This window comes from Branchiostoma floridae, chromosome 5, assembly GCF_000003815.2.
Source record: "Branchiostoma floridae strain S238N-H82 chromosome 5, Bfl_VNyyK, whole genome shotgun sequence".
NCBI classification, from domain to species: Eukaryota; Metazoa; Chordata; class Leptocardii; order Amphioxiformes; family Branchiostomatidae; genus Branchiostoma; species Branchiostoma floridae.
The window spans coordinates 16,804,154-16,815,886 of record NC_049983.1 but is presented as its reverse complement, the minus strand read 5'-3'; the positions used below and the strand labels follow the sequence as shown (position 1 = coordinate 16,815,886).

General features: G+C 41.0%; 2 protein-coding genes across 2 annotated transcripts; one reads left to right on the top strand and one right to left on the bottom strand.

The window, feature by feature from the left end:
- Positions 1 to 56: 56 nt before the first annotated feature.
- On the top strand, positions 57 to 6,249 carry LOC118415580 (small nuclear ribonucleoprotein F). Its single transcript, XM_035820275.1, has 4 exons — positions 57 to 199; positions 4,044 to 4,169; positions 4,681 to 4,745; positions 5,594 to 6,249. The coding sequence occupies exons 1-4, from the start codon at positions 194 to 196 to the stop codon at positions 5,658 to 5,660; spliced, it is 264 nt and encodes an 87-aa protein (XP_035676168.1). The 5' UTR covers positions 57 to 193; the 3' UTR covers positions 5,661 to 6,249.
- Positions 6,089 to 10,311, bottom strand: LOC118415572 (kelch-like protein 6). Its single transcript, XM_035820262.1, has 2 exons — positions 10,153 to 10,311; positions 6,089 to 9,238 (listed from the first exon to the last, which is right to left on the bottom strand). Exon 2 carries the CDS (start codon positions 9,223 to 9,225, stop codon positions 7,459 to 7,461), a length of 1,767 nt encoding a protein of 588 aa, XP_035676155.1. The 5' UTR covers positions 9,226 to 9,238; positions 10,153 to 10,311; the 3' UTR covers positions 6,089 to 7,458.
- Between the last annotated feature and the right edge of the window lie 1,422 nt (positions 10,312 to 11,733).

The following is an 11,733-nucleotide window of genomic DNA, read 5'->3' as shown; positions in this document are numbered from 1 at the left end:
ACTATATGTAATTGCACTAAAAGTGTTGAAAATTGTGTATTTTTTAAACTTAAACGTTCCTTAAAATCCACCCTAAAGTTGTAATGGTCTCCCCCCTACGCTCGAGTGACGTTTTTTACCCACAAGCCTTTTCGACAAGCGTGGCGGCCTCTTCACATTTTTGTTGACCCGAAATTTCATCAAATTTAGCAGAATGTCGGTGAGTAACTCATCTTACCCGGCCAATATCTTACAAAGTGTGATGTTAAGTGATTGTTGTACAATGCACCGTTTTGAAATATTTATAAGATGTGTTTTGGAGGACGAAAATGTGCCATCCATACGACAAAAGGGGGAGGGGGGCACTCACAAAAAAATTGTGACATGAAAACAAAAGGATTCGTACCTTCATAAATCCGAGACATAAAACCATAATATGTACATTTATGTCATTGGTTGGACGACTCGTTGCAACTTGAATCATCAAACCATATTTTGTCTAGAATAACAGAAAGAATTCATACGGCTGTTTCACGTGCACAATTGAGTGTACCCATTTATTTTTCCACATGTTTAATACCAGTTGATAAGAAAGTCTACATAAGATATTACTGTTTTTAACTTGTATTTTCCAAAAGCTGGTATAACAAGGAACACAACAAAAAAAGAAATAGAGAAATCCATCAATATTTGGCGAAATTATCATTAAAAATGTTGCCTAAAAATGGCCCATTTTCAGTGTTACCAGGGGTCATTCAGTTTTTTCACATTCTGACCATTGCAGCTGACATCAAAAACATGGCTGCTACCTTAAAATTCCTTATTTTGTACATGCAGTCATATGTTAACTTGAGATTTATTACAATTTTTCGAAGATATTCCAACTTTTTTTTGCCAGCAGGGTTATTTTGTATTTTCATCCACATGTTACCAATTTTAATGTAATATTTTCTTAAAGATTTCAAAGTCTGTAGCATTGTTTTATTGTACTGTAATAAGTGTTAATTTGACATGTAAAGTTTTGTTATGATGTATGTAAGAGAACAAAAGTAGAATGAGATCATTCCTACTTTCATCTGACTCACATCGAAGGATCAAAGTATCGGCTGTCATTTTCCGAAAAATTTTGTCCCGTCCGTACCCCCCCTCAATTTCTATATTAGGCTAATATTACAAACTTTTAATTGTGATGGTTTACAAGTCTCTTTGACTAGATACCAAACCACTATATAAACTATATCTGTGATAAAGACCTTGCCTGATACAGCACCGTATAACTTCAAATGTCCCGTCCGTACCCCTGTCCCGTCCGTACCCCCCACCTGTCCTGTCCGTACCCCCACTTTTAGTTTTAAGCAAAATACTGGGGAAAATGACATCCCAATTGTTGAAATAACACATTATTAATACTAAATAGATACATACAATTGATGTCCTCACTAAAAATAGTAGTTTTTAATGAATTTGCCAGCATTTTCTTTATCAGGTTTTTCATCAACGCCCATAAACTGCCTGGGACTGGTATGAGATGAAATCTGATATTCCCTTAAAGTTACCATCCCATTTTGCCCAGTATGTGCTCTCCTCTAGCCCAGCTCACTCTCCCAGATATTCATCATGATGGTGATGACCCATTCCCCTCACCCCCAAGTGCAGGTAGTGTACATGAAAAAGGACAGAACAGACACTACCTGAGACACCAAGGAGAAAGGCAAAGGTTCTGGAGAGACTTGTCAAGTCAAAATAAAATCCTTGAGAAGAAAGGGTTACTTGCTGTGACAAAAGAGAGCAGAAGAAATCTGCAAATAGGTAAAAAAATTGCAGATTCCTTGACAGAACAGATACATCCCATCAAGTTCACTGGTTGAACATGGCCATCAAAGAAAATATGCTATAATGACATTCTCAATCTCAGATCATTCTAGATCAGATCAGATCTAATAATGATGTCTTTCTCCTTTTTTTCTTAGTTTAGACAGTATTGCAGTATTTGTACATGCTTTATTTAACTTGTAGTCAGTGAACAAATGTGTTCCAAAAGGTTTGGACAAGTCCCTGCAGTATCAGTCTTTTTGGCCTGTTGTCTGGTTGTGTCCCGTCCGTACCCCCATGTATTATCATATTCATGAAATGATCAAGTCTCTTGCTGTGTTTCCCAAGTATGAATGCTAGAATCTTATGTAGGGGTTTATAAAGAATGAAGTTCTAACAAAGTTAAGCTATCAAAGTGCTTGAACTTTAAAAAATTGTATTTGACCTTTCCTTCTACATGAAATAACAGCAGGGTGTTATCATCGCCTTACAATAAATGACCAGAAAATGACACAACAAGGTGCTACTGCAAATCAAAGTTAGTTTTCTGGTTTGGTAGATTCTAGTGATGGAAGATAACATGGAATAGTGTTTATCTTTAGTTCTTCATGTGGGTATACTGTATGCACCTTTACATACAGTCTTACAGTTGTCCCGTCCGTACCCCCTCAGTGCCCCATTAAAGAAAGACCTGTATAAAAGTCACCGAGAGGTGTTGTGCAGAGATCTTTTAGAATATTAAGCCACAAGTATGTACCTTTGAACTGCCAATATCAATTTTGTTATATATCAAAGTTGATTTTTCAGCCTCAGTGACCCCTGTTTGGTACACTCAATTGTGAAACAGCCGATAATTCATTTTTGCATGATTTGTCAAGCAAAGTAGCCTTCAGTAGCCTCCATAGCAGGCTTTCGGTGGCTGAAAGAGAGGGATCGAAAGAGAGTGGCCATCAGAATACGCCAGCAATCAGCGACCGAGTACAAATAGAAATAGCCAGCAAAAGTGTATTATGAGCCACCGAAAGCCTACTATGGAGGCTAAGCCTTCAGTTATTTATGAGCTAGTGCAGTAAGTTCATTTAAATTGAATGTGAAATAACTGTGAGTTATCTTGATAAAGGTTCGAGAGTTAAGTAAAAAGTTATGCCAAAAAGCAATCACTCAAGCAACTGGATATGAGTACAGCAGAGTAGACTTTGGAAATGGTCAGACCTTTCAGATACCTATGTTCAGATAGCATCCACTATGTTTTGTCAGTGACAACAAGTGACAATTTATTTATTTATTTATTAATCTTTCAGGGTAGTCCCTACAGTTTTGATAAAACTGATTTCCAAGGGAGCCCAATACAAAACAACTGTACTGTACATATGTTTTACAACTTACAATAGAATGCAGACATGCTTTAACCCGTTGAGGACGAGATGAAATTCAGTTTTGTTCCAGGATACGTAGGTAAACTGTGGATATTAGCACAACGACCTCCGTACTGGTTTTGGGGCTTGTACTTGCTCTACAAATGCGCTAGATAGGTAAATCTATACATTTTAGAGAAGCTGAGATCATGTAAAATACAAATAAATCAAAGACAATATTATTCCAGGTGTAATATATGAATTTCCAGCAAATGACACTTGGGATTGCTCAGTCCGGAAAGGCAACACAACATCGATAATCTAACAAGACCAAATCACGTCAAATATTCATCAGTAAACTTGTACAGACCTGTCCCCATGCCTGACATTGTTACATACACTTGTAAATACGAGGCCAAAACATGGCTAGATTGTAGCTTTCATCGCAGTTACACTCATCAAAGTGCATGTCGATTGTGAAATGATCATTCAACTTTCGTCCCCGGTAGCGCCTTCATGGTAGCGCGGACATAGCGCGCTAAATTTCAGCTGCAAAGGTCACAAAGATTTAAACTGCCGATAACTGTCTAGAAAATGTGTTCCAGCTGTGTAACATCAAAACGAGGCTATTCCCCCCACCCGAAGTATGCCGGGGATTCCCCGAAGATTACTGAGTATAGGCGGATACAATCGAGGTTGACACGAGAGGGCCCCGAAGAGCCACGAGCGTGACCGATCGTCTTTTTCCGGTGGGCCACGCATGTGGCTGATCGTCTCTAGCGGGTTAAGTAGTGCATTTACTAAGTAAGTGGCAGTGAAAACTGCAGAGTTAAGAATATCATTAATAAAATGTCACCATTTACGGTATTATCTTAATGTTGAAACCTTTTGTTCCAGACCCTCCCACTGAACCCTAAGCCGTTCCTGAATGGCCTGACAGGGAAGCCTGTGATGGTGAAACTGAAGTGGGGCATGGAGTACAAGGGTTATCTGGTGTCAGTGGATGGATACATGAACCTACAGGTATATATCAGTACTACTAGTAACCTCTCTCAGCCATGCTGCTGAGATACAAGATGTAGCCAGCAGTGCAAGTTGTCTTTGCTGAGAGTTTCAACCTAGTGTACCAGGTCAATCTTGCTCATCACAAGTTTGAGTGGGATTCTTTTATGTGCTGCTTATACCTCTTGCATGGTGCTTGACATCTGATCACCATCCAAAATGAAGAAAGCACACTATGCCCGAGGGTGGTTTGAACCTGTACCCTGTGGATCCATGGAACTTGATCCATATGCCAAAGCAGCAAGGTCACTTACAGTAGTCTCCAAGCAAAAGTTTGTGGGGAATATTGTGACATACATTTCTACCATATCTCCCCTTTTCTGTCAGCATTCTGTACTTAGTGGGGACAGAAAATGGGAGATACGGTAGAGACTCTACTAGAGGTCATAATAATTCCCACAAACCTCTGCTTGGAGAGTGACACTGTTTTAGGAATGTTGAGTCTAACCTGTTGTGTCGTATTTCTCCACAGCTGGCCAACACAGAAGAGTACATAGATGGAGCTCTAGCAGGGAACCTGGGGGAGGTGCTCATCAGGTCAGGCTCTGAACATGAACTTTAAACTTTAACCTTGAAACTCACTTACATTGATAACAATAATTGTACAGCTTTATTGAAGTAGGCGTGTAGGTATTCATGCATTTCATATTTCTCGATGTGAAGCCTATGACTTACTAGTCTTGACATATCTTTATCACAAATACTGGGCATTTCATACCCCGTAGAATGATTTTTCAAAGTCATTTTAATGAATGATACAGATTTGGAAACATACATGAAATTTAGGGTATGACTATGAATGATACATGAATAAAACTATGTACTGCAGTATGACTACAAAAAGGAGAGCTAAAAGTTACATGGCATCCTCTCCATTTGAGGGACAGCCCAGCAGTAGAGTTTGCTGTGGCATGTTTGGGAGGGGAGGTAGAACAACTGACATGGATGATAACTGTGTGGTCTGTGAAGCAAACATGGCTACGCTGAAGTCCATTCTGACATTACATCACATGTCAGGCTTGAAGTGAGCTTGTCCGGTTATCATCCCAGTCTAGCTCCAGTTTGCCACTCTAGGAGCTTCCCTTGACACATAGCCAGCCACATGCTGATACTAGTATGCAAATGATTGGCATGATATGAACATTTGTCTAAGAGTTGGGCGAATGTTTTGATTGGCTCCAAGTCACACTGTCCTTGTAACAGGACATTCAACCCATGACACTGCTTCTAAAAAGAAATGCAGGGTGTTAGGACCAAATGTTTAATCTTAGACTGTACTGCCAGTGTTAAACTGCAAACAACTCTTGTGTCATCAGGCAATGTGTAAATCTACACCTTTGATTTGAATCTGAAAATGGACTGGTCTTATTGTTGTTGTTTTTCAGATGTAACAACGTCCTGTACATTCGAGGGGTGGAGGAAGAGGATGAAGAAGGGGAGATGAAGGAGTGATGATGGGAAGAGGGGGTGTTAAGGGGGTTTTGCCTATCATGCATTCCTTTGAAATATGTGTAGTACAAGTATTGTACATGGGGACAGTGTAAAGCTTGACTATGTGCTATAGGTATCCTGACAGGATTTTATATTTCCATTTTTACTTTTCTTTAGGTGTAGATGTTGTTCAGATGTTTACTATACCTGGGATGTAGTATGGTAAAGCTACAGTGTACAATATACATCTGTTGAAACAAAGGATAAAACAAAATGAAATTACTTTTCCAGACTTGTCCATGATAACTTGATTTGCATTGTATACCATAATACGGTGTATCTGGTAGGAGAAATTGATGTAGAACTTGATGCATCATTGATTTAGAATGAACAGCCACAATCAGGCTATGTAACTATGAAGAGCAAGGAACAAATTATGAAGTTGAAAACAATGATAAATATTCTTTAATTTTTAGTAACTTAGATGAGCAGCTTATCTTCACAACATTTCTGAAACTCTTTTGTGATACCGGTAATGTCAAACATACAGTATGGACTTAACATTGATGACTTTTATTTTTATGTGGCAATAAAAGTTTTCATACAACTACTTTGCTTGTTTGTCATTCTCTATAGCTTGAAGTTGAAGGAGGAAGTACACCAGTGTCAACCACAGTACATAAGTCACTGGAAAAGTAGAAATTTGAGTAGGTCGCATTTTCTCAGGCTGGCCAACTCCCCTTGCATGTCATTTGTATATTTTGCCAACTTCTACTAATTTTCCAGTGACCCATGGAGTCTAGTAGAAGACTAAAAGTACAAATAAAGACACTGTATACCATCAGCCCATTTTCTCTGTACAATGTACTAGTATGTAATAAGATTGTCTTCAGTACACTTGAGCAATGCTGTATGTTCTGCATGTTAGCAATGCTATAGCCTGAGTACCATCCTCTGTAGTGACCACTGGCTCAATACTTTAGCTTGCTAACAAAGTATTGAGCCAACGGTCACTTGGGAGGATGGTACTCAGGCTAGCAACCCTATACATAATAAAACTAAATTAACAGAACATACATTGTAATGAGTAGCAATTGAATGTACACAGTAACAAAAAGCTACAAATAAGCATGTTATAGAAGAATGAAAAAAAATCCAATTTATGTGAATCTGTTAGACCTAACCTAAAACTAAACTGTGAACACTTGCCTGTTAGAACTAAAACCTAAAAACAAAATGTTGTACAATATATCTAAAAAGGTTACATTCCTTATTAGTGTAAAAGTGTTAAAAACCACAATAGTATTAGAAATATATATGAAGGGGTTTTTTGAAAATACAAGATTAGTTATAAGTAAAATAACATTTAAAGTAATTCCACACCAAAAAAATAGAAATTCTTGTTCAAGTCTATGAACACATTTGTATTTCACATTTTGGGAGGTGATGGATTAAAGCATAGTGATATCTCATAAAAATAACACATTGCCTTCAATCAAAAAGACTTTTCATCTACATCTAATGATCTATGGGGGAGGGTAACTGCATTTAATGAATATGCACCTTTACTGCATTGCTATGATCAGTATGTGGCCGACGTGGACCTAACCCCAAGATGATCTTTGTTTGCGAAGCCCAGCCAAGCAGATGATCAGTATGAGGGGAAATCATGTGACAAAAAGTTTATGTGTCAAACTTGTGATACATAGAGGTACTGAAAAGGTTGCACATGACCTAAATTGCCTTTCCTGATCTTACTTTCTGTTAAGCTCAGTTTTACATCCAAAAATTGTGGGACAGTCTTGCATTGGCTTGTTAACTACTTTTCAGCCGCCTTTGCAAACTTTGACTTGGAAACAGCTACAGTGCAGTGTCCATACAGTGGCTGTGGCAGATCCTTACACAAGACCATGGTGTTATTCTCCACATTGTAGCACTGAACCATAGCAAAGGTGTGAAATTTGGACTGCCACTTGCCAACCCCAGTCTTTTTGAATTCTTCTGCCCCGCCGCCAGTAATGTAGATGTCTGAGCCGCACACGGTGGCACTACAGTCGTTCCATGGGGCCAATTTGGGAGCCAGAGCCGTGCAACTCCCGTCCTCGGGGTCGAAGAACACCACAAACTGTAAATGTCCACCAACCAGGTAGATCTTGGAGTCGACTGTGCAAGCACTTATGTGAGTCACTCTCTCTGGCATCCACATCTCCAACGACCACATTTCATCCATGGTCGGATCGAAGCACTGAATGGCGTCGGTCGTCTCTTCCGGGTCATCATCCTCATTGGTCCAGCCACCAAAGACGTAGAGCTTCCCACGGCAGGTGGTTATACCGAAACTGCACACCGCCAGCGGCAGTGGTTCCGTTACTCTCCAACAGTTCCTCTCCTTGTCGTATACTTCAACGTCAGTTATCATACACCTATCATTATCATCTTCGTCATCGTCTGGACGGGCTCTGACATTCTTGGCGCCGCCAACCACATACACCTCTCCCCCCAACACTGCCATCCCATGGTCGTATCTTCTTGTCCGAAGATTCGCCATCTTCATCCAAGTGTTCTTAGAGGCTTTGTACCTCCAGGCTTGGGACATAGACTTGTCTCCACCTGTCACCACTAGGTTATTACGGATGACACAAGCTGCGATTCCCCTGCTGTCCCGAAAAGGTTTGGGCAGGGGACTTGTGTCAACGCAAGTAGAATCTAGTTCGAGTCTGTAGGCTTTACCACTCAATGTATGCTCAGTTCCAGTGACACCACCGAGAACTAAAATGTCCTTCTGGAGAATTTGGCGAGAAACTGCATGCGTAGGTTGCTTCTTCACCATTGTTTTGATTCCACGAACTCCTGCCAACAGCTTGTCTGTTTTGAGAATGTTCTTGAGATAGTCCGGGTCCATACATGTGAAGCAGATACACTTCAGTAGCTCCTTGAGGTGTTCTTCTCGTTCTTTCAGGTCATGTCTTACCCAAAGCATGACCACCTCCAAGATTCGTTCCTCCTTCTTTGCTAGTAGGCCCTCATCTGAGATGTAAGACTGCAGCAAGTGAACTGGCAGGTGAAGAAAATCCTCCGTCGTGCACACTTTTTCAAACCACTTTAAAGAGCAGCTTTTTGCCGTCTCTGCTAAACGGCTACGCGACACCCTGTCTGCCAATGTCCAAATTCCTAAACACGTTTTTTCGTTTACATTGCCATGTAGAAACTTCTCGCATTTGTTGCAGACTTCGTAAAATTGCAGCATGTCCGCTGCTTGAAACAGAGACTGAACATTGTCAGGGGTGATGTTGACTTTGGAAGTGTACGCATAGTGTACCAACAGTTGCAGTGCCTCTGCGCTCACCCCTCCCATCTCTATTTTGCTTTTCTGGCTCTCAATGAGACCTCCACTGAACATGGACCGGAAATAGTCACTGACAGTCGCGAGAACCAAGCGGTGACAGGGGATCTCTTCCCCTTCAGCACACAGGGTCACATCCACCAGCACACCCTCTGATCTCATCTTTTGTAATTCATCAAAGAACCATTCTCCATGACCCCCTGCAGCTGTTGACGTTGACGACTTTGACTGGACGTCTCCCATGTTATATATGATCCTAGCAAGAAGAGAGTCAAGGTATTCAGATAAAGTAGACTTCACTTCACTCATGAACGACATTTAAGTAAATATTCCTTGGCAGAATGTGAAAGAACTTTCATTGATAAAAGCTCCTTGGAAAGAAATAAGGCCATTCACCATTCTGACTGCATGGCCATATATGGTCAACACTCTCAACAGGGAAGGCCATAAAGACCTAAAGAATACATGTATGGACATTGTTATGCAAATCGATCAGGGGTCTTCACCTTTGGCCACCTGCATGAGAATGGTAAACATTACCTCTATCACAACATACAGAAACCAAGGAGGTTAAAGAAAGAAGTGATTCTTTAACCTCCTTGCAGAAACTGAACAAACAGAATACAAATCCTCCATCAAACCCAAACACTACTTCACTTTATTTTTTATAAACTTTAATAATATTTGCCAGTTTTTGCTTATGGAATGATAGCTTATGCTTAAAAACTGGTAATTATACAGCTCAGACGATACAGGTCAGCATGGTCAATTTATCATCGATAAATCTATAAACTCTACTCTACTCTACCAAGGAGCTTACTCTACTCTATCATGTAACGTGGGAAATCGCAGTGGGAAATCGCAGGCCGTATTCTGACGTCTGCTGATTGAAAAAAACAGTCATCTTGCTAACTGTTGTTGTTCTTGTCCTCATTTAACGTCTATCATATCGCTAGATTCAGGTGCAAGGTGTATTAACAAAGCAAGGAGGTTATATAACCTCTTTGAACAGACGAAGGAGGTTGAAAAAAGGAATTTTCAACCTCCTCGAACAGACCAGTAAAGGAACAAACCTCTCTCGCCCCCCCCCCCCACTCCCAAAAGAAGAACAGCGCAAAACACTTCTCAAGAACAGCCACACTAAAATTGAGCATTGTTATTTATACTTACTGTGTTTTCTGCCACAGACAAATCAAAGAAATGTAGGAAGTGTTGAATGGACGAAACAAGGAGGTTAAAGAAAGCCTCCTTGGACGAAACGATCACCAAGTTCCCAAGGCCAGACTGATCATGTCATCACGTAACCGAGCGGAAGAGTTCATGTAACATAAGGGGGTGTTTCGTACTTTAGCTTTCAGGTTTGACAAAACAAAGTAAGACTTGTAGGTGCAAATGTAGTTTTTATATGGTGTTTTGTATATATGTTTATTCGTTTAAATACTTGTGTTGCTGTTTAAGATGCTTTAAATGGTGTTACATGTACGGCACTTCAGTTACTTTCGACCCGAGTCCCGAGCGGTTATGGTATAGTCCACCCCACTTTCTGAGAAATGCATTTAGACCGTGGGCGTCAGAAGTAGGAAGGTCATGTTGTGCTGAGATGACCACAGGAAGTAAAATCCCCCAGGAACACCTGGCCACTGGAAAACACCATATGTGGCTATAAACAATTACAGTGAAGGGCCCTCTCAGGCCCCACTTCAAGTTATGCGAGACAAATAGAAAACCTGACAAAGACAGTCCGACAAAACGTAGAAATGTAACATAAAACATAAACATGCAAATATTTGACTGACATGCAGGTACTGTCTCTGTCTCATTGGTCGAACTGCTAATTGTCATGCTATCATTGGTTGAACAGGGATATCAAAACTGTGATGGACAGTCCAGGTGATCATCATCATTAAAATACGGTTCCGTGCCAGTACTGCAGCCAGACCCATGCCCGTAGCCAGGATTTTGGTTGGGGGGGTTCTTTTTAGTAATTGTGGGACCATCGAGCGCCGCAGGCGCGAGACTCACGCCGAAGGCGTGAGCTGCCTAGGGGGGTCCGGGGCATGCTCCCCCGGAAAAATTAAAAATTTGACCCTCTGAAACGTCATTTCCTGCATTTTGACGGGCAAAAATCGCTTGCGAAGTTTAATGGAATTTCTATTAAAGGACAAGGCTTTTGCGTAAGTCTTTGAGGCCAACTCCCTCGACATATTTTCACCATGTCCGACACCAAAGGCGCTAGGGGTCGCAATGGAGGTCCGGGGAAATTTTGAAATCTGGACCCTCTGAAAAGCCATTTCCCGCACTTTCTGGGGCAAATTTTGCTGATAGACTCACTAAGATTGACTGAAATGTCTATCAGGGAAAAATGCAAATAAGTCATGCCTTTGAAAAAAATCTTGGACATGAAAAAGTGGACCTTCAAGCCTGAAAAAGTGGACCTTTTGAGCGTGTGGGGGGGGGGGGTTCTTCCGAACCCCCCGAACCCCCCCTGGCTACGGGCATGAGACCACGGCCTTCAGGACAGGTGATAACCACGAGAAAACGACGGCCCAGCCTTGCTGTGCGAATTTTTTTAGCGTTTCGCCCAAGAGTTTCTGCAGTTCTCCTGAATTGCCAGCCTCAGAAGAAGACAGTATGTGGCCAATGCTAGAAACTCCTTCACGTGCTCGAGTATTGTTAGGTTTTTTTTAGCGACGCCTGATGGGCGAGCTTAATACTATAGTGGGGAACCGTTTCCAAAGTATTCTAAAAACT